The 21,234-nt window shown below is 59.6% G+C and overlaps 7 protein-coding genes and 1 non-coding gene across 8 annotated transcripts; 4 read left to right on the top strand and 4 right to left on the bottom strand.

The window, feature by feature from the left end:
* Positions 1-494: 494 nt before the first annotated feature.
* Positions 495-575, top strand: BXZ73DRAFT_t111. Its single transcript has one exon. It is a non-coding gene; the product is annotated as a tRNA-Val (tRNA).
* A 1,511-nt stretch (positions 576-2,086) lies between these two features.
* BXZ73DRAFT_101869 (uncharacterized protein) lies at positions 2,087-4,048 on the top strand (the record flags this gene model as incomplete). The annotated part of the gene is made up of 4 exons (XM_048015041.1): positions 2,087-2,693; positions 2,725-3,368; positions 3,535-3,591; positions 3,992-4,048. The coding sequence occupies 4 exons, from the start codon at positions 2,087-2,089 to the stop codon at positions 4,046-4,048; spliced, it is 1,365 nt and encodes a 454-aa protein (XP_047877474.1).
* A 1,119-nt stretch (positions 4,049-5,167) lies between these two features.
* Positions 5,168-6,768, top strand: BXZ73DRAFT_101870 (uncharacterized protein; the record flags this gene model as incomplete). Its single annotated transcript, XM_048015042.1, has 2 exons — positions 5,168-6,280; positions 6,343-6,768. The coding sequence occupies 2 exons, from the start codon at positions 5,168-5,170 to the stop codon at positions 6,766-6,768; spliced, it is 1,539 nt and encodes a 512-aa protein (XP_047877475.1).
* A 165-nt stretch (positions 6,769-6,933) lies between these two features.
* BXZ73DRAFT_47643 (uncharacterized protein) lies at positions 6,934-7,895 on the bottom strand (the record flags this gene model as incomplete). Its single annotated transcript, XM_048019912.1, has 5 exons — positions 6,934-7,243; positions 7,353-7,416; positions 7,490-7,564; positions 7,630-7,708; positions 7,773-7,895. Coding segments are annotated over 5 exons (651 nt in total), but the record flags the coding sequence as incomplete, so codon positions are not given.
* Positions 7,896-8,768: 873 nt separating this feature from the next.
* Positions 8,769-12,301, bottom strand: BXZ73DRAFT_47581 (P-loop containing nucleoside triphosphate hydrolase protein; the record flags this gene model as incomplete). The annotated part of the gene is made up of 10 exons (XM_048019903.1): positions 8,769-9,058; positions 9,126-9,231; positions 9,293-9,414; positions 9,477-9,760; positions 9,826-10,392; positions 10,446-10,830; positions 10,896-10,942; positions 10,995-11,063; positions 11,117-11,605; positions 11,661-12,301. The coding sequence occupies 10 exons, from the start codon at positions 12,299-12,301 to the stop codon at positions 8,769-8,771; spliced, it is 3,000 nt and encodes a 999-aa protein (XP_047877477.1).
* Positions 12,302-12,956: 655 nt separating this feature from the next.
* BXZ73DRAFT_77937 (uncharacterized protein) lies at positions 12,957-14,295 on the bottom strand (the record flags this gene model as incomplete). The annotated part of the gene is made up of 2 exons (XM_048022755.1): positions 12,957-14,201; positions 14,254-14,295. The coding sequence occupies 2 exons, from the start codon at positions 14,293-14,295 to the stop codon at positions 12,957-12,959; spliced, it is 1,287 nt and encodes a 428-aa protein (XP_047877478.1).
* A 1,152-nt stretch (positions 14,296-15,447) lies between these two features.
* BXZ73DRAFT_90310 (26S proteasome regulatory complex ATPase RPT6) lies at positions 15,448-16,878 on the bottom strand (the record flags this gene model as incomplete). The annotated part of the gene is made up of 6 exons (XM_048025590.1): positions 15,448-15,501; positions 15,560-15,721; positions 15,783-16,202; positions 16,235-16,503; positions 16,556-16,675; positions 16,731-16,878. The coding sequence occupies 6 exons, from the start codon at positions 16,876-16,878 to the stop codon at positions 15,448-15,450; spliced, it is 1,173 nt and encodes a 390-aa protein (XP_047877479.1).
* Positions 16,879-18,929: 2,051 nt separating this feature from the next.
* BXZ73DRAFT_8345 (thioredoxin-dependent peroxidase) lies at positions 18,930-19,215 on the top strand (the record flags this gene model as incomplete). The annotated part of the gene is made up of 2 exons (XM_048023921.1): positions 18,930-19,070; positions 19,141-19,215. Coding segments are annotated over 2 exons (216 nt in total), but the record flags the coding sequence as incomplete, so codon positions are not given.
* Positions 19,216-21,234: the final 2,019 nt, after the last annotated feature.

Raw genomic sequence — 21,234 nt, forward strand, 5'->3', positions numbered from 1 at the left:
CGAGTGGCGCGCGGCTGTGAGAGGGCGTCGCGCGGATGTCACAGGGCATGCGGTCGCTCTTGCTACGGCTGGAGCGCCTCGTAGAGCAGGGAGGGGTGGGAGGACGGTGCGCGGGTGAGCGAGCGTGGCTGGTCTCTAGGCCGTGAAAGGGCAGTGCGCTGATGGATTCCCAGAACGACTAAGCTGCGAGAGCGCTTGCAGCGCTGCCGCTTGAGCATCTTGGCTTGTGGGCACCATTCGAGGACGAAGACGAATCGGAAGGGTCGCAATTCGAGGATAGCGCAGACCCCGTATCAAGGACTGCCGGGGCTCCCAAATCATTGGGACCGCCCACTGAGGCCGTGCCCTCCTCGACGCGCTGCCGCGTCTTCAGTTTGTATCTCGTCCTGGGCTGGGAAACGACAGCGCACTGACCCAGAGTGAACTGCGTCCTGGAACCAAGCTCATGATTCCAACTCCTCGAGCTGTAAAACGCAAGGGCGACGACCGATTATGGTCGAGTGGTGTAGTGGTTATCACTCCTGTCTTACATAAGTGCGCACAGGTGGTCGTCGGTTCGATCCCGGCCTCGATCATTTTGAGCCCTTCCATGCTGAAATTCCCCGTGAGCGGACGGAGGCTAGCCTTGGTGTTGCTGATGTGAACACTGAGGTAAACGAGGCGGGCGACATGTGGTGCGAGCGGAAGGCCTTGACGCAAACACAGTAAATCGAAGTGAAGGAAAATCATGTTTGAAACATACAGTTTCCCAGCATAGAACTTACTCAAAGGAGCTTGGCTGGATTGGTCCGCAAATGTAGTTCCTTGTCGTCTTCACGTCCGCATGGCACGCGAGAGTCGGAGTCTCAGAGACGTCTGAAATGTACAAGCGCCAAAGATTCGGAGTGCGCCCAAGCACGTCCAAACACCCCCACCCACCCCGCCCCACCCTCTCATTACTATAGCGCTACTGTACCCATACTATACTTGCTCCGGTTTTCCTTTCTCTCGATCCCCCACTCAAACACACACCCCGAGCCCTATAAGGCTCACAGGCACGCCGGCTGAAGCCCGCCGGCACTTCTCGATCCACTGTGCCCTCGGGATCGCTCCCGAGGGTGCATATGCAACGACGACGCTATCCATTGCTACGCGAAACACTACGTACGAACTTACTGTATGTTATGCCTACCATAGGGCTCCGCCCTCGAGGGCAATAAACGAGGATACAAAAAAAAAAAAAACGTCCAAACACCGCCACTTCCAGTTGGACACCTCTTGATCCAAACATGATACATCCTTCGCCATTCCCACTGTGCGCACTCGACTACGTCGCGTTCAACCCGGGCTCATAATTTTATGCTCCTCCTTCAAACGCGGTGGATTACATAGGCAAGTTCTGTTGCTTGTGGAGTGACAGATGATTCATTGATTCCATATCCCAAATGTGTCCGACGATCACATCATTGATCAGCTGCGAGAATCCAGGGCTAGCGGGAGTCGAACGCAGAATGAGTATGTATGTCAACGGGAACAGAGCGTTGGATACGTTCAGAACTCATGTTCATCACATACACACAATCCGGTCTCCAGAAAACATCCTAGGCGTCTTCTTCAACCGACAAGATCGGGAACTCCGCATCACCACCAATTCTATCAAACCCGGACGCTCGAGAATTCGTATATGAAACAGATGGTGATAGTGACTCAGAGGTGTGCAGCTCGCTTTGGAGTTTCAAGTCCACCATTAAAACTCCATCACCTTCAATTATACGAGGATGTCGTAAGCATTTTGGCCTCAGTGGAAGACGCCGATGCCAATTGGACATTTATTCCCAGCATCAGCACAACCTTGAGGCACGGCAATATCGGAAAATCAACAGAACCTAGATTCTACACGTACGGCAATCGGTCGCAAACCTATAGGGGAGAGCCATCTGGGCGCCATCCGGATTCTTTTAAACATTGCTCGTGGCCTCCTTCTTCGCCGACACTCACCATCCGAACCTTTCGTGCGTTTTCTCTTGTGAACGACGGATGGGACACTGACTGACTGATTTACTGCGACCACAGAAGTAACCCGACGTTCGACCTCTACACATCTGAGATGTCCGCAGAGCCGTCACCAAGCATCAGCCTGCCGGGCACCCTCGCCTTCCTCAACATCGACGTGCTCCTTGACATCCTAGCCCTCCTCCCACGCCGTGCAGTGGCGACGCTCAGCAGGACCTGCCGCGCACTCCACACATTCTGCCTCCGTCCGCTTTTCGCGGCGGGACCCATTATCCTCCGCGCCCACTCCCTCGCCGCATTCCATGCAGCGCTCCGCCTGAACAGGCCCGATTCCCGCGCACCCATGGTGACGCACGTCGTCGTCAGGTGCTCGCTCGCGCGCCCGCCCTTTCATGCTCCGGCACGTGTGGAGGGGTGCGGGCAACCCGCCTCTGTGGAAGAGCTCCTCGAAGACATCTTCCGACATACGCTCAACATCCGTCGCCTCGAACTCGACTGGGGCGCCGCCATCGCCATCAGCTGCGTCCCAAAACCATCTCTGCCCCCATCCGACTCCTGCGCCACCGCAGTCCCCCGTGTGTCCCCGTCCAGCACGCCACCAACTCTCTCGCACCTCGAAGACCTCCACGCGCCCTTCGTCTCCGAGCCGCTCTGGGCGGCGATCGTCCGCACGCGCGCCCCCTCCGCCGCCTCCGCGCCAAGTTCGGACCCATGCCCCGGACCCTCCAGCAGCGCTGCTGCTTGCACCCTTCAGGGAGACGCTCGAGGACGTCGACCTGGCCGTTGTCCACTGCGCCGACCCGGCGGACACTCAGCTGGGTGCAGCCATCGAGTTCCCCAGGGTCCACCGCCTGGCGCTCGCGGACACGTACTGCGGCACGCTCCGCGGCGCGTTCGTGCTGGGTCCGGCCATGCGCGCGTTCCCCGCGGTCACCGAGTTCGCGCTGAGCGCGACGAAGGCGACGCCGGCACCTGAGCACTGGCACGCCGCCACGCCGCCGGCGCGCGTGGCGGCGATGGAGTGGTGCCGCGCCGCAAACGCGCGCATACAGGAAGACGGGCACGGACGCGGGGGGTGGGACGGCCTCGCGCGCGTCGTCGCGGGGACTGTCGCGGATCTGTACATGCTCGGGTTGCGGCGCGCGGTGCGCGCGGTCGCCGTCGACGCGCTCTCGGCGGACACGCTGTGGATGCTCGGGCCGGCGCTCGCGGACGCGCGGCCGGAGAGGCTGGCGCTCGTGGTGTTCGCGCGCGCGGACGTCTTCGCGGCGCTCCCGGAGGTGGTGAGCGCGGGCGTGGGCACGGCGAGGCTGCGCGCACTCGAGCTCGCGGTGCGGTGCGACGCGGGGTGCGAGCTCGACGCAGAAGGGCTGATGGTGAGTGCAATGGATCGCCTTCTAGTGCTGACGCTGGGCTGATGATGGATCGCATCGCTGGCCTGACACTTGGCCGTTGGATCCTTGCTGTTGCTGTCGTCATCCCGCTGCTTGCGTGCTCGACGAATCTGGATCGTCTTCCGATTCCGATATCGCGACCTGACAGACACAGCTTGCCGCGATGCTCGCGCCGCTCCGTGTGGAAGAGGTCGTGCTCCGGCTGGTGCGCTGGGACACGGTCGGGCCCTATCGACTACCTGCCGAGGGGGGCGAACGATGGACGAGAGGCTGGCGTGTGGGTGTGACGAGATCGGGCGGCAGGTTGGGCTGCTCGCGGGCGTGGGCTCGGTGAGAGAGTTGACGGTGCTGGTGGAGGCGGCTGGAGAAGAGAGGCCGGCGTTGTACTGGAAATCTTTGCCATGCTGAGGTCCGCCGGTGGGTGACGATGGTAGTTCAAGGCAGTTGAACGAACAACGAGGATGAGCCGGGAAGCGAGATGATTATATGCTCGCCGTGCGGGCGTGATGGATGTGGACCGCCACCGTGCTCATCCTAGATGTCATTGTAGTCGACCCTATGCGGCAGTCGAGTGTTTACATTGTGCCATCCGTATTGGTTTTCAGCTCGCGGAATCTCGCAGGCGTGTAATCGCCGTGACCTACCGCGGCCCGCAGCGGTGATCCGGACCGTGGCCCCGCCCGCGGAGGAAAGGCTGGGTGGACGAGCAGCGCCTTCTTGTGCTCCTTCCATTTCCTTCCCACCTCATTGCGCCCATGGCGACCTCGAAGCCAGCCAGACGCTGCTCGTTTGTCGCTCCGGTGCGCATCCCCAGCACACTGTCCACTTGGAACCCCGCAGACGAAGCGTCGTGCGTCTCAAAGAGAGACCATGTCAGCTTCATGTCACCATGCACAGAGATCCAGTACGGCGCTTGGAGTTTCTCGGACAGATGACGGCTCGCTATCATGATCACCACCGCCCTGATCCCGCCGAATCCCATGTGCGTAGTCACCGCTGGCATTGTTCGTCGCCAGCCTTCCTACCAGGGCGAACGATGGATCGAAGCTCGCCGTGGCCACATTCACCGTGTCGGGCCATGGATGGACGCATATATTGACGACCGCTCTCAGCGCACACACGTACCCGCCCAAGCCGTCCCAAGCCACGGCCTCTCGACGGGCCCCACCTCCGCGGTTGTCCCAACTCCCCACTGTCCCCACGTCGCACGGCCCATCACACCTCCCCGGGCGCACCGCGCCGCGGTACATACGCATCAGCCCACTCTCCGCCCTCCGTTTCCCAGTATCTCGGGCTCCATCGCATACATTACGTGGACAGTGCAGAGCTCGCAAGCCGCGTTCTCCTTCGCCCTCTCTCCTTCCCGCCCCGGTCTCCTTCCCGCGGCCTCATCTGCGGCGTCCACTTCCTCTCGCGCCTGTGCGCCCCGCCGTTTCTTATTGTTTGTATCCTGGCGCCCCCCTCGAGGAATTTCCGACCATCTTCCGCTTCCTTTTATCCTTTACTTGCCTCTGGGCGGAAGGAACACTGCGAGGATCGACTTGACGAACGGCATATGAGGAGAGGCACGCCAGGTACTCCCACCATCCACACTATCCGGATTTCACCACTCTGCCCTTCTTCGGTGACTGAGCGCCGTCCGCAGTGTTTCGTATACACAGTGTTGTGTAACGCCGAGCCCCACTCCAGTGCGTCACCCCAAATATCTTCGTCGTCTGAGGTGCATATACTTACCGTCCCGCTCCGCTCGCAGTCCCCGTTTCTTGTACGCTCCCTTCACGATGGGCACTTCCAACGCGACAGTCGCCGGTGCCGTCGTCGGCGTTCTGGCCAGTCTCATCATCGTTCTCTCAGCCATCATCGTATGGTATCGTTGGCCGCATCTTCTTCCCAAACGCCTCCCTGCGGCAGTCTCCCGCATACTGCCGCTGTCAACGAGGGCCAGCAAGACACACGATGACTTTCTCCCCACCCATGGCCAGCACTCCCTCAGCACCGGCACCTCGCGCGTATCGTCGTTCGGCCCAGAGAAATATGGCACAGTGGGCAGCCGTGACAGCTCTCCACCATCTGAAGGCGATTTCAACGCCTCGTCGCGCACGACTCCAAGTATTCCGGACGCGCCCCCGCAAACGGTATCGTACGGCTCGCCCCCACGCGCAGGCGGCGTCGCTCTCCCGCTGCCCCCGCTGGCGCCAAACCGCCGCCCGCCCTCCGTTCGCGGCGTCCCCCGCCTCGAGCCGAACCGACGCAAGCCCTCCGCCGGCAGCGTCGACCTCTTGAACACCATTATTTCCCCCGTCCCCGCCTCGGCTTCGAAACGGGACCTGCCTCCGGTGCCCAAGCTCGACCTCACCGCGGAGATCGACCCGACACCGGGCACCAGCCTCGCGCGCGCGCTGACGCTGCCGCCGCCCGCGCTCCCCACGCTCGTCGTCCCGCGCCCCGTGCGGCACTCGCGCATGTCCGCGATCACCGCATCGACTGCGCTGGGCGATATGCCGCTCCTCCACCACTCCCCCTCCGCGCGCGCACGGACGTCTCTCCCGAGCGGAAGCTCTCACGGACACGCGCCCGACCGCGGCGACTTCGACGTCCACGCCCACCGCGCGCTTGCCCTCGCACGGCTCGACACCGTCGTCCCGCCGCGTCCCCCACGGGCGCCAGAACGCTCGCCGTCCGCGGCGTCGACGCGCTCGACCTCGACGTGCACAACGACGACGGCCACCACCAACGGCCGCGCGTCCGCGCGCGCCTCCAAGCGCGCCAGCACCGCGTCCTCCATCGTCCGCAAGCCCGTCCCCGCGCTCGACCCCGCGGACGAAGTCGAGCCGACGCCGACGCGGCCCCCACTGCCCCTCCCCCCGCACGCGTACGGGATCCCGGCCTCGTTCGTCGCCGCGCGCGCGCTCTCGACCTCGCCCCCGCCCCTGCCCCCGCTCCCGGCCTGCGCGAGCCGCGGAGCCCGAACCCGAGCGTGTACCCGGGCTCGCCGGGCACGGACCTCGACGGGGCGAGCGTCGCCGAGTTCGCGCGGCGGTTCTCAGAGGCGAGCATCGCGTGGGGCGGCGCGCGCGCGCTCGACTCGCCCGTGCCGTCGTCGGCGACGAGCCAGATGTACCGCGTCCGCGACTCGGCGTGGTCCGAGTGGGCGAGCGCGATCCCGACCGGGGGCTCTGGGGGCGGGCCGCCGGGGAGCCCGTGGGGGGACCGGCGCGCGAGCGAGAACACGGGCGGGTCGCGGAGCACGCGGCAGAGTCAGACGAGCTACTTGAGCGGGCGGGGCGGGGGCGGGGGCGGGGGCGGGTTTGGGGAGATGGTGAAGCCGATGCGGACTGTGATCCCGGACGTGCCGCCGTTGCCGAGGGAGTACTTACAGTAGCTATCGTCGCTTCGCGTTCGTCCGTTCGTTCTTGCTCGAGGAGGGACGCTGTGCTTTTGCTTTTTATGTATGTGTATTTGTACGTCTTTCCTTTACGCTCGCCTTCACGAGGACACACGACTTCTTTCAACGCCTCGGGGTCGGCGTGCGAGGGCTTGCGGTAAATTAGCAGGTGAGGGTAAAGTACATGCGCCGAAGCTCTATGCAATGTCGTCTGCGTCGGGCGCTTTTGGAGCGCGGTGCGCAGCCTCTACACCGGCGGTCGCCCTTGCCCTCCGCCTCGGCCAGCTCCTTCATCTTCTTCCCGAGGATCTTCGCGCTCACGTTCCGCGCGTGCATCGCCGCGCGCTCGACGCCGGACTCCTTGCTCTTGTTGTAGCACTCGAGCGACTCCTCGAGGAGGCCGCACGCCTCGAGCACCGCCGCGAGGTTGAACGCGATCTCGCCGTCCCCGGGCGCGAGGCTCGACGCGACGCTGTGGGGTGCAGGGCGCGGGTCGGCTCGTGGTTCGAGAGCAGGAGTGGGGGAAGCGGGGCGGAACGGGAGGAGGAGGGAGTGGAGAGGGGCAGAAAGGGGGGACGTACCGGAGGTGGTGCAGGGCGAGGTCGGGCCGGCTCACGGGCGAGACGATGTATGCGCTGGCGATGTCTGGCGTGGACGCGGGTGCGGGCGTGAGACGGGTCGCGCGCGCACGGGCGGAGGAGAGAGGGGAGGGACGTACTGGTGTGCGCGTCCGGGCTCGACGGCTGGAGCGCGATGGACTCCTTCCACACCGAGATGGCGTCGTCAAACTCCTCTGGCGGAGAGGACGCGTCTGCGTCAGCGCGCGCGGCGGCCTCGCTCGGGACGGTGGGGACGTACTGAGGTGGTAGTGGGTCACGCCGAGGTTGAATAGCCCACTAGGCGTCTTCTTGATGTCCACGCTGCGCCGGTACAGCTCCTATGTGGGCGCGTGCGGGGTGTGAGTACGCCGTCGAGGCGGAGGGCGGAGGCTGGGTGCGCACCTTCGCCGCTTGCACGTCGCCCTCCTCGAGCTTCTGCGTGCCCTCCTCCAGACACTGCATCGCCTCGGACTCGGCCGGGTTCACGGCGGAGGAGGTCGCGGTCGTCGACGTCGCCCATCCTGTACGTGCCCGGGAGGACTTGAGTTGCGTGTCAGGACGGGGGTTGAAAGGGTCGCGTACGCTTCGCCACCACGACCGCGGGGGATGTTCGGCGCGCTACTGTGGGCCGCGCGCGAAGAACATGCGAGTGCAGGCTCCGTCCGTGTGATAAGAGTGGGGGACGGGTTTGCACGAGCGGTCTGCTGCGAAGGAGGGACTGGGCGAAGCGGCGTGATGACATGGTGGCTGGTGAAGACCGTCTGACGATAGGCGCCACTACTTCGCTGTCGCAGAGCAGGTCACATGATCATGCTCGATCATCTATGGTGGACGCGCGGCGAAATCGCGATGTGGTTACTGTCTCGTTTTGTTGCTTCTTCATGTCAGAAAATTAACCATGGGAAACAGGAAGGAATTTTGTCATCGGGACGCGGAGTACAAGATATGTGCAACTTCTACCAATGCGAAACAATACTATTAGCAACGACCGCTTCGCTCCTATCTCTCTATCTGGCTGGTGGAAGTCAGGCATTTAAACGTTCAAACCCGGCTAACGACATGAATCAGAACTACTACGACAACTTCGATTGACTTCGCGCAAAGGCATGAGCCTGGCAAGGGCGCACCAGAGACTCCCTCGTTCGTCAGCCATGCAGAACATCAGGCTGTGTTGTCGTAACCCTCGTAAGACTGTTTCGCATTCATACGCACAGTTTAGCTTCTGAATGCATACGCATCCATCGTCACCTCCTGCTGGCAGTCGCGAGACGACCATTCAAGGCTATCCCTTCACGTTTGCCGCCTCCGGTTCGTCGCATTTCCCTGCTTGTTTCACGTATCCTGCCATGCGAGGTGAGCAAAACACAAAAAGCATCAACAGAATATACTCTACCCAGCTCAATCCTCCTCCTCGAATGGCCGTTCGACGTTGGCTTCAGCCTCCAAGTCCGGTCCATCCTCAAGTCGAGCCAACAGAGCGTCCATGTCGTTTGCGGCAGCCTCCCGCATCTCCGCCGCGTAGTCGGCGTTCATGTCCACCGGCGCGGCCGTGTCCCACTCCGGCGCGTCGCCGCTCCACCCGCCGCGCCGATGGACGTAGTTCAGGAAGCCGCGCCAGATTGGATCGATCGAGAGGACGTTCGAGTCTCCGATGACGATCAAGAGACCCTTGGCCCGGGTGACGGCGACTAGAAGGCGGAAAGGCGCGAGAGGACCTGGTCAGAACTGCGTGCAGGTAGAGTACCAAGAGCTCACCGTTGAAGCGACGCGGGTTCGCCACGAAACCTAATGTGAACTTGGCGTCGTACGAGAGCAGGTCTCGGCTGCTGCGCACGGTGGAGACGATGATCACGGGTCGCTCCTGGACCGGTTCGACAGATCGTCAGCTTGAACACTGACATCGTGGGGAGACGGGTTCGCACCTGCCCTTGGATCTGCTCGACGCTGCACACCGTAACCCCCTCGATGGTCGATTGTTTCAGGAGGAGGCGGATCTTGCGACCTTGGGCGTGATACGGCGTTATCACCGCGATGTCCTCGGGTCCTGAGAGCAGCGCAGCATGAGCGACATGAATGGTATAAGCAGTGAAGAGAGACTACACTCACGAACAGGATGCGCAGCGTCTGCGAGAAGGGACTTGATGCGTTCCATCACCTCCGTCGCCTCGAGGATATTGAAGTAAGACGGCGAGGTGTCTTCGCGCTGGTTCTCTCCGGGAAGATGCTGGAAGACGACGGGAAAGGCCGGGTTCACCAACTGCGGCGACCCGATGAACGCGTTGATCGCGGCTGGGTCTCCGCAGACTTCCAGGTCGCCCTCGTAGAACTGCTGGTTGGGATAATGCAAGATGGCGTCGTGCGAGCGGAAGTTCTTCACGAGCTTGACAAAGCTAGTAAGAAGCGAGGCGGTCAGCTCGAAGGGACTCGGGTCTAGCATGTGTGCTTAAACACTCACGCGCGAGTCGGGGCCGTGTCGCTGTTGTACACGGGCTGTTCCATCAGCCTCTCGAGGTAACTTTTGCCGAGCCCGAAGTGACGCGCGATGCTTGACCGAACAACTGGACCGAGTTGCTTTGGGTCGCCGGAAAGAACGACCTGGGTATCATTCCCAGAAATTGCCTTGATAGCCTGCAGTACCTCGGGCTCTGAGGCTTGGCCAGCCTCATCGATGAAGATGTGGGTGAAATGACCAGTGTCTATACCGACGTTATATGGGAATGAGGCATTTCCGCACGTCGAGATAATCAATTTGTACGAGTTGAGCTGTTCGAGGGAAGGCAAGGCGAAGCGGTGTCCTCGAAAAAGGGAATACTGCATGAGCTCTGCCGAGAGGGTGACTCGCATGCGGGAGATGGCGTTACATCGGAACATATCAGTGGGGGAGAACGCAATGGAGAGCCGCTGGGCCAGGAGATCCGCGGCGCTATTGCTAGGGGCACAAGCGAGAACTTTCGCATGAGGGTCTCGGTCCAGGACCTGGCGGATGGCTTCGACCATCGTGATGGTCTTCCCTGTCCCAGGGCTATACAGCAACGATAATTCAGATCGCTTCCCAAGCCACAATGACACACTCACGGTCCGAAGATGATGAACGGCGCCGAGCCGGGCTTGAGGCGTACGATCGACTTGATTGCTTGAAGCTGAGCAACATTCGTCGAAATGAGGGGATTGAACGTCGCAATAGGGCTTTGGAGTTGTTCATCCGTCATCGTGTTCGGGACGCCTTGGTCACCCAGAAGTGGGAATAGAAGCCGTTCGCTCGAGACCGATGGTGCTGTGAGTGCTTGATGTTGTCGGCATATAGTGATGCGATTGAACTCAAATCTGATATTATAGCGTGCAGTGTCGTCGAATGAAGAATGGAAGGAAACACGGATGTGGTCGAGCTGGATTCCGTGGACGAAGCCTTTGTATGTCCGACCATTGGACCGGTCGTTCCTCTGTGCCAATACAGTATCACCTGTGCCCATAACGGATTTGTCAGCGGCCCCCACTCAGCGCACGAGGAGTTGGTGACGAACGCACCGAAGACAACGCTGGGCCGTTTCTCCGAGAGACCCGGGACTGCCAGCCTGAAGACGTGCTTCAATATACGTGCAGCATGCGCAAGAAACGGCTACATACGTGTACAAACGACCTTCCTCCTCCTTCTCTAACGTGACGGCGTGCATATCGTAGAAGCGCAAGTCTTCGCTAAAGCGCTGTTCAGACACTAACGGAAACATGGAGCATACTAGTTCACTCACATGGTGCGCGCTTCTTCTGCCCAAAGCAACCGAGAGAACCAGATGGAATGTGAATTGATCGACAACTCGCCATGAAAGTACTCGTTCCGAAGCTGCTCCAAGGCCGCCCGGGTTGCTCCTTTGGCGAAGATATCGTAGAGTTCCTTGGGAATCGGCGCTTGCGGGAGAGACCGGACCCATGGGGCGGAATCGAGAGCGGGCGGACGCTCGCCTTCCAGAGTCTCCAGCTCCTTGCGCCAACGTGCACGCTTAGGTTTGACGTACGTCGTCGATGCCTTCAGTAGGTCATGGTCCGCGGCGCTTCCGACGACTGCGGTCAACTTCCTCGCAGGGACATTCACTATGCTGCCGTTCGATGTGTTCTTGACGACGAGGACAAGAACACCGATCAACTTGCCGCGTTGACTGGTTTTGAGAGTCACCGGGATTTCAATGGACTGATTGATCCCTAGTGTGCTCCCGAGGGAGACGATGAATGGGACATGAAAGCTGTCCGGTAAGGGAACTCAACGCCAGGACATACAGACGTGGAGAGATAACTCACTGAGGAGAATCTTGCTGCCCGACGCCTCTGGTAACGCGCAAACTGCTCAAAGCCAGTCCATGAGTCAGCGTGGTGAGCTTGACGAGGACCTGGGTGCCGTGATGAGCAACAGAGGTGTCAATGAGTCCGAAGTTGACTCCTTCTTGGTGTGACACTTCTACAACGTTGGCCAAGCTGAGCTTCTGCTCGTACTGAGTCTTATAGAGAGCAACGATTTGCATTTTCAAGTGCCCTTGACCGCTGCTATGGGATTTCCAAGAGGAGTCGCGAATGATTCTTGTACAGGGAAAACAGTAATTAACACGTTCGGATATGTGAGGGATGAGAACTTGAGGGATGACCTGAGGATGGGCGGGTTTGGAGATATGATCTCTCCAGTGCTGCTCATCCAACGGAATGTTATCAGAGCAGGACGGACAGAACCAAGTGTCGTAGTTTTCGTTCAGAGCAATGCGTTTGATGTGGTTCGCCACCATGTTGTGCGTTTCGAATGAAGGGTTTGAGCCGATCTCGATGATGCTTCCGCACGGACGGCATAGGTAAGAGTGTTTCTTGTAGGCGCATGAAGCGATGTTTGAGCATTGCCCAGTAAACAAGTGTTCTGGACACTGTTTTCTGATGGACTTTGACGTTGGCGGCATGATAGGGACGGGGAGCAGGAGGTATGAGGAGGGTCTGCTTAGGGAACACTAGCGAGAGGAGGGTACTATGCAGTCGAGAGTGCCTTCGACCGTCCAAGTCATAGTAGGCTAGAGCACTCGAGATGAGACGCGCAAGAAGCCTGGCCTCCCGTGTGCTGCGGTAGCTGCCAGCGTGCCCAGGGCACACGGACCCCAGTGAGCTTTTCGGCGCTAGAAAGACATTCTTCTACACGAACTCGACGAGTTCCGTTTGGTTCGTTTTGGACCGCGGACCGGTGGGATGTTGTTCCTGAGAAGGCAACTCGACCTGCGGTTATGGTGAAGTCGGGTGCTGAAGCGCTGAAGCTTCAGCTGTGGCTAAGGCGAAATTCTGGACGCAGTGAACGAAGTCTGAGACTGACGAAGTTTTAATCAAGAACCGTGCCAAGTCCCACGCGCTTCACCCTTAACAGCGCTCATAAAAGCGCTGGCGAAAGTCGCGCGTTCGAACCCGACTCACGGCATAAATTAGAACTACTACGACAACGTTGATTGACTTCGAGCGAAGGCATCCGTCAGCCACACAGAGCATCAAGCGGTGGTGTCGTAACCCTCGTAAGACTGCTTCGCATTCATACACACAGTTTAACTTCTATGAATACATACGCATCTATCGTCACCTCCGACCAGTCGTGAGTCGACGATTGAAGACTATCGACCCCTTCACGTTCGCCGCCTCCGGTTCCTCCGTCTTGTGCCGCCTCGACAAACGACCCAACACGTGAGAAGTCTTCACTTGCACTTTCGTCCCCTCCTCCTCGCTCGCCTCTTCCACCTCCCGAAGCTCACGATGCATCAGCGCCGCCACAACGGTCCGGCAACGCGTCATAACCGCACCGCGCTTCGTCTTGGTCGCGCCGACGGCAGCAAGACCGCCCTCCCGGGTGAGCGACGGCACGTCCACACACTCCACCTCCACCACCTCTACCTCCACCTCCGCGACCTCCACCTCCACCTCCACCTTCCCGACGACCTCCCGCGGCGGCGCGGCGGTGTGCGCGCGCTTCCGGTGCTTGAACGGGTTCTCGTACCGTGTCACGAGCACCTCGGCCGCCATCGAGTTCTCCGGGCGCGCGGGGCGCGCGAGGCGGCGGGGCGCCGCCGCGTCTGGGGACCGCAGGGTCATGCGCGAGCGCATCGACTTGAGCGTCGGGAGGTGCGCGTGCGAGGGCGACACGCGCGGGGAGGCTGGGGCTGGGGCGGGTGCGCAGGAGAGGCCGAGTCCGGGGGTGGCGGTCGTGGAGCGACGGTGCGTGCGCTTGTGGGGGCCGGGGTGACGGACTCTTGGGTGGGGAGAGCCGGGGCTGTTGAGGTTGGGCGTGGGGGCGGTGATGGAGATGTGTGGGACGGAGGCGGGCGTCGGGGTGTTGAGGACGAGGGTGGAGGCGGAGGACGTGAAGTCGCTGGACGTCGTGTAGTCGCTGGAGATCGTGGATTCACTGAACGTCGTGGTGTCGGGTATGTTGGACTCGTCTTCTTCAGGAGGGATGCCGGCCATGCTGAGCATGGAGGCGGGGACCGCCATGCGGGCGACGCTGATAATAGGCGTCGAAATGATGTCGGAGACTGACTTGATGTTCTCCGCGGAGAAGGAGTCGAGAGGGACGAGGGCTGGAAGATGCCATGACGAAGGACGGGATAACGATGGGGTCCACGGTCCACTTGAAGATATCGAGGAGGCGGTGGATCCCTCCCCAAGGTCGGCATTCAATGGTATCGGCTGTGGTGGGACGTCTTGCTTGGGTTGGGTGCAGGAATACGAGTGGGCAGGAGCTTCGATGAGCGGGGCCTTAGGTGATGGGCGTCGGCTGAAATACCAGACGCAGAAAGAGACATGTGCAGCACAGGTTGCCGTCACGAGCTAAAGTACATTCAGTGAGGGAGGGTGGCACGAGACAGAGAGCTTGACTCACGACAGGGATCGTGGGGAGTAGAGTAGTTATATCGGCTGACATTAGTTGACTTGGAGGCTTGAATAAGGTGGCGCGAATTGGTGTGAAGACGAAGTGGTTGAATGAGCGAAGGTGGGGCAGTCCGGTGAAGTGTCGCGTCGAAATCGAGTTGTTTATATGGGCCGCAAGGTAGGCCGGGATTAAGAATGGAGCTCGGACGACGAGGTCATCCGAAGCGCGGAGGCGCAAGCGCAGCCGGCTTCGACAACCCCTGAGCGGATGCGGATGTACATCGAATCCGTATACTTACCATCTGACGTCAGCCCGTCTTCGAATCGGTGCGCAGGCGTAGACATCGACAATCCGTGAGTGCTCATCTGTTGAGATTTCGTCAGTTTCATTTGCGCAGGTATGAGGCTTGCAGCCCCCCAACAACACTACAACTAGAGCTGGACGACCAAGTAGCTCACCCGACTGTACATTCTTCAAATTCAGAGCGGCAGCCGCATACGGCAGAACTGCGGGAACAGTTCCCACTCCGAGCCGCGTTTGCAGCCCCTGCCTGCACGGAGATCAAACTCCCGTACTCGTCATCGCGGCTGCTTTATTGCGCAAAGGCACTGGCCGCGGTGTGCAGATGCGATATGCAGCGGGAGCAACTCCAGGTCGCGCAAGACGGTGGGACGACCTACCTCCATGATAGGGGCAAATATCGGGCCGACACTACCACTGAGCATCGCCGTTTTCATGAGCGAGAACTTTGCGATACTGTAAGCACCGAGCATGTTGCATCGCGCCAGGCGCGAGAGAACAGGACACTAACCGCAACACAGAATTGACCTTTCATGACGTCATAACATAGGATGAGTCCCTGATCTGGAAATATTGCACGTCTAAATGATCGTGAGGCACTGCCATGGAGGACAATCGCGTCAGCGGCACAGAAAAGGCTGAACTTGGGGCTCCTGGGACAAGTGGGTCACCGGTTCTCGATACTCAACGTCCGGTGGCTATTCAGTGAGACGCGGGGACCAAACTGCCACCTGGACCGGAAGCGCCGAAAGGTAAGATATAAACACCAAGAGTGCCTCATTGGTCTGACATGACCATCAGTGGCTAAAGCTGGAACAGCAGGATCACCCCGAGCAACAGGATTACGGGATGATAATAGAACAATGCTATACACAGTGGGGTCCGGTATGTTGCGTACGTGAATCACGAGAACAGCTTGTTGACCGAGGTGTTTCCTTCCTGGTTCTTCTTCAATACCTGTTTTCTGCCGTGTCAGCAGACGCGTCTCGTAACACAGAAGCAAATAACGACAAACCTTGGCCACCGCAAACTCAAAGTCCTCCTGCGTCACATGTTGCCTCCGCTCACGGAGCGCGTACATGCCCGCCTCTGTGCAGATACCGCGCACCTCGGCACCCGAGCATTGACCCATCTTTTCTGCAAGCGCGCGAAGGTTGATGCCACGCTGGAGCGACATCTGTGGGAGGAAGTGGCGCTGTGAAAGGGGAGGGTGGGGGAGAACAAGCAGGGTCACGTACCTTGCGTGAGTGGATGCGGAGAATGGCGACACGAGCCTCAGGCCCGGGCGGCGGGAACTCGATCTTGCGGTCAATGCGACCTGGGCGGAGCAGCGCCGAGTCGAGGATGTCTATCCGGTTGGTGGCCATGATGACCTTGATGTTCTTCGTCGGCTCGAAGCCGTCGAGCTGGTTGAGGAGCTCGAGCATCGTCCGCTGCACCTCCGAGTCCCCGCCGCCGGACCCGCTCTCCCCGCGCGAGGAGCCGATGGAGTCAATCTCGTCCATGAAGATGATCGACGGCGCGTGCTCGCGCGCCATGACGAACAGCTCGCGCACCATGCGCGAGCCCTCGCCTATGTACTTCTGCACGAGCTCGGAGCCAGAGACGCGGATGAACTTGCAGTCGGTGTGGTGCGCAACCGCGCGCGCGAGGAGGGTCTTGCCGGTTCCGGCGGGCCGTAGAGGAGGACACCCTTGGGCTGGGCGATACCGAGGGACTCGAAGAGTTCGGGGTGCTTGACGGGCAGCTCGATGACCTCCTTAATCTCCTTGATTTGCTTGTCGAGACCACCAACCATCTCGTACGTGCTGTCCGGAACCTTCTCAACCATCATGAGCGAAACGAGCGGGTCTACTTTGTTGGGCAGGATTTTGTGTATTGTGTAAGAGTCGGAACGGAGGGCGATGCGGAGTGAAGGGGTAAGAGAGGCAACGTCGATCTCCGAGTCAAAGTCGACGACTTCACGACGTGCATGAGCACCCATAGAGAGCATAAGAAGAGCGCGACGTACTGTACTTCCCCTCGGGTTGCACTTTCACCAGCACCTTATTCTTGCCCATGACCTTGACGACCTCCCCGACATAGCTTCCGGGCTCATGGAGTAACTGCAACTCCTCGCGTAGTAACCGCACTATTGGGGAGTTCAACTCAGAGTATGCACGCGGGCAAGAAACATTGCCTCTCACCTCGCGCGTTGAGTGCATTGCGCTGTGCCTCTAGACGGCGGAGGTTCTGGGTCTTCTGGTTGATTTCGAGCTCCGCGGCTTCAATCTTCGCCTGGTAGTACGATTTGAGCCCGCCCGAGGGCTTAGGTGTAGCAACGGCAACAGGCATGAGCTGAAGTGGAAACGGAGGGTGGCGGAAGGAACAGGAGCGGTGTACAGTCGAGGACGACGAGCAGGCCATAGGACGCGACACCGAAGGGGTACGCGTCCTGCGTGACATATCACGTGCTATTAAGTCACTGTGACTTCTGCTCTGAAGGGTAGGCGTGATAGATCGTCGAACTTTGTTCCCACGTGGTTCCGCTAGGCAGTGAGATGATCATATACATTGAGTGCTGACTCTCCTGTAAAGAACCTTGTACAAGTATGGCTAGTAGATACGGCGATAAGGAGACATTGGAAGAACGAGTCTCTCATAACGTTAGATACAAGCTGCCGCATCATTATGACCGTTACGGCCCTGATATATGATACTTACATCAGCAAAAGGTGTTTTTCACGGTAGCGCCCGATAGCACGCGACACTGCCATATCGGGACAGGTCGTCTATTGTCCGCGCGACAAATGATGGCAGTAGAACGGTAGCAGCTGATATTCATTCGGCTTTGATATGACATTTGATCACATTCCGTGGCCGCATACAGGATATGATGGATCTACTACAGGCACTAGTAGTTTAGACAAAAAGCTGTAGTCGATGATATGTTGATGATAGTAGATGATCATGCGCTCCTCCAAGGGTGATCCATGGCGCGCGCGGGGTGCATGAGAAGTCTGCATTGAGCTATACGGTTGGTTCGTGAGCGCGCGAATGGTGCGCGCGGCAGAGAACGCGGTGCCCGTGAGCCTCGAGGATATAAGTATACGGCCTCACCGAGTCACCGCGCAGCCACTCCACCAACTCTGGCTTCCTAGCGCAAATACAGTCCTGCAAACATGTTGGAACTTGGGGCGCTGCCGGCAGTGGTCGGGTGCAAGTCGTGCACGACCTTGCCCGTCAAGCGACGCCGAGCCTAGTTCGGCCCAGCTGCCAGTGAACTCCCAATAAGTAATGTTCTGCTCCCGGGCCCCATCCTCCTCGATATCCAATGATTCGACAAGCTATGACCTCTGCAGCTTGAAGCTCTACCAATGCGACTGGGAAGAGGTCTTGAGATAAGGCCGTTTACGTTAGGCGATGGAAGATTGACGTTGAAAGCGATCTCACTCTCGAGAGCTGGCTGGGAAGCGTCAGATCTGGCGCATTGTTTGCAGATGGCACCATGAGTTGATTGCGGGTGAGGCGATGATGATCAAGACGCTCGGGCAGCAGGGCCCAGTGCACCTCCGAAGAGCGGCCGCCGGGTAGGTCAAGTACACGGTTCTCGTCAGCGTGGAGAATGACCCTGAGACGTAGGATTTCCTGCTGATAGTCACGGAGGCGCCGCAGTGGCGTCCTGCTTTGGCCTCCCTATTGTTTCCAGACACGGGCGCGTGTGCTGGGTTGCGCGCCTACTGGGCTTTATCCGCGACCACCATCATCCCCCAAGCACGATGTGCCACTCACACTCGCGCGCGATGTATCAAGACACGGTGAGTTCTTCCTCATTCCCCGCTCTCAGCATCTCGCTCACGTACACACTTGTGTCGACACATGGCTTTGAACACCTCACCCACACCGGCGAAAGCCCACACCCTCAAGACTGCGGGTACAAAGATACGCTTGAGTACGTCGCCCATGGCCACGGGTCGGTCACTTGTGAGGCCTGATTCCTCAGCCTTGCCGACAGTTTCAATGTGGCGCCGCGCGCTCCCATGCAAGCCAGCGACCCAACACCATTCACTTGCCACCGGGGATTCAAGGCGATGTGGAGGTGCGGCAGCCACCGGCTCCGTGGGAGCATGGTGTACAGGTATGTCTTCAGAACGTCCGAGCGCGGCAGGCGAGCAGGATATTACGGTGACCCGCATGGTCGAGCCCGCTTATCCTGACCTCCTGCTGCTAGATCTGCGCGCGACCGCTTCCGGTAGGCGTTGCTGAACGCGCGCGACGCGTCCGCCCCGAGCAGCCGCCCGTTCGGCAGGAGCAGCGGCTCACTGGTTTGTGTTCCTCTTCCTCCTCTACCGATATCTGTTCTGCAGCCGCTCATTCCACCAAGTCCATAGCGGCCTCGACCGATCTGGGTGATTGCCCCGCGCAAGCAAGGCGGTCTCGAGTCGGCCCACATGTCCATGTCCCACGAGTACGGCGTCCTCATCGAGGACGAGGGGATCGCCCTCTGTGGGCTTCTCATCAGAGTCGACCCTGTAGGGTGCCCTCAGGTACGTCCTTGGTGGAGCGGCACACGTCCGGGAATCGCGGCTGATTGTGCGTTCGGTTGAGCTGGACAAGCAAATTACGATCAACAACCTCCCCGTGGGCCGCTCCGTCGAGGGGATCCGGCTCGTGAAGGCATTCCAGTTCTCCTGCGTGCGTCTCTCTTCCTCCGCGTTCCCTGTGGCCGCACCCGCTGACTTCTTCCGCCTCCCTCCCCCTTCCCCGACGCGACCATCCACGCTCAAGGCGACCACCTCCCCGCGCCCAACCAATTCACCCTTTCGCGCCCATGGCGCCCCTCCATGCCCGACCTGTCTATCTTGCCACGCTCAACCGACCTTTCCGCGCTCTCCACATTGACTCCTCTATCAGGTAAGCGATCTCTCGATACGAATTTTCTACATTACTGACCACTCCGATAGTACTCACGATGGCAGGGAACCCTCCCTCAATTCGGGGAGACGTGCTGGGAGAGAGGCTTCAAGCTCGGCCACATCGCCGACCATGTAAGTTCTTTATTCTGCTCATGTGTCCGTTGTGTAGAACACCGGCTGTTTCGTATTTAACCCGAATGGATTATCGTGCGATTGGATCATACTACCTGTGTGATTATATGTACGCCCCTGTGTGCGACGGAAGGCGACAGTGTTCTGCAGTTATCTGTCATCTCCTCCGCTAACTCTGACCTCTTATAGTGTGATACTATCATCTCATGCGCTGCAGATGACCGATATACGGTCGCGCGCGCACTCAGACTTGATAGCCCTGCCCGCGAGAATCGATCATCAGTTGATAGCGGAAGAAGTAGAAGGCCGTACAATACGGGTTACTGCATTCTTTGGATACTAATCTACCTTCTATCGTCTTCGCTAGCACTAACTATCGTACGCTACAAATGCCCCAGTGCACGATCATACGCTATCGTTTCCGCACCTACTTTGCTGATGTACCCCGCCACACACTAGCCTTGGCCGTGGCCCCGTTGTAGTTCGCCGAATGCGGGATACCAGCCGTCTCTGAGAAAGCTCGTACTTAGCGTTACGAAGATACTTACAGTTCTGGCATGAATACATCATCATCATCATCATCATCATCAACGGCCCTGATACGGCTTCCGGGCTTCTGGACTGGGCGTCGAGGTGGGCGTCGCGCACGACTCGAGGTGGTGGTGAACGCATCAACTCGAAGCTGGGGTGGTTCCCCAGCCTCTATACGTAGATAAACCACCGTAGGGTACCACGAGGTAGATACAAAGACCGCGACGATGCACACGCTAGCAGTGGCTGCTCCGAGCTGCTGCTGCCCTTGGCTAGGGCGTGATAATCTAATCGAAGCGGTCCGGAGGCGGTCCGTGCCCGCGATAATCCAGGCGCGCAAAGCGACCGTAACACCGCGTATCCGCTGAAGCAGCTGCCACGACAAGAAATGCCGAATATTCGGTGCCCGAATAGGACCTAGAACATGGTACTGTCACGGTACCTGTCACGATCACGATCTTTGTCTGGTCCGCGCCGGACCGGACAAAGAACTGGAATCCTGGTTGGAGCACAGTCTGTGTCCGCCCAGAGTGACGAAAGGAGTCGTGCTCTGCCCCCGAACGCGCAAAGAACATGGTGAGCCCACTTAAGCTGTCTGAGTCGTGGATCCAGTCTGATATGCGCGCCACTGAGAAGCCTGGTCTGTGGCAGACCAGGCCATGGGCAGGATTCATGGCCTCCTGAGCCTCGTCGGCCACATACCCAGTTTCATGTTCAGTTCCGAGACTTTCGGCCCCCTACCTCTTCCTTGTCCTCCTCCTCCTCCCCCTCCCCTGCTCTCGTGCGCGTTGTGCTTGCGCGCGCGCGAGCGCCTCCTAATGGACGTGCTCTGCACGCTTGTCTGACTCGCGCGGGCTCAGCACGGCGTCCCGCTGCCAGTCAACCGTCAAGTTGTCCCCTCCGCTTCGCTTCGCCCTCCTCCGCTCGCGCGCGCGTTCGACTCGTTCGCGCGAGCACGTCCCACCCGCACTTTGCGCGCTCGTTCGACTCGTGCGGCTGCAGGGATGCGACGTGACCGTGTCCCCGCTGCCTCACTGGTTTGCCTCGCCACCCATCCTTCGCTTCCACTGCCTGCCCCGCTCTTGTCACCATGTAGTAGTGTACTAAGAAACATATTTTCATTACCATCACA

Source organism: Epithele typhae (genome assembly GCF_022376455.1).
Source record: "Epithele typhae strain CBS 203.58 chromosome Unknown BXZ73scaffold_27, whole genome shotgun sequence".
Taxonomy (NCBI): Eukaryota; Fungi; Basidiomycota; class Agaricomycetes; order Polyporales; family Epitheliaceae; genus Epithele; species Epithele typhae.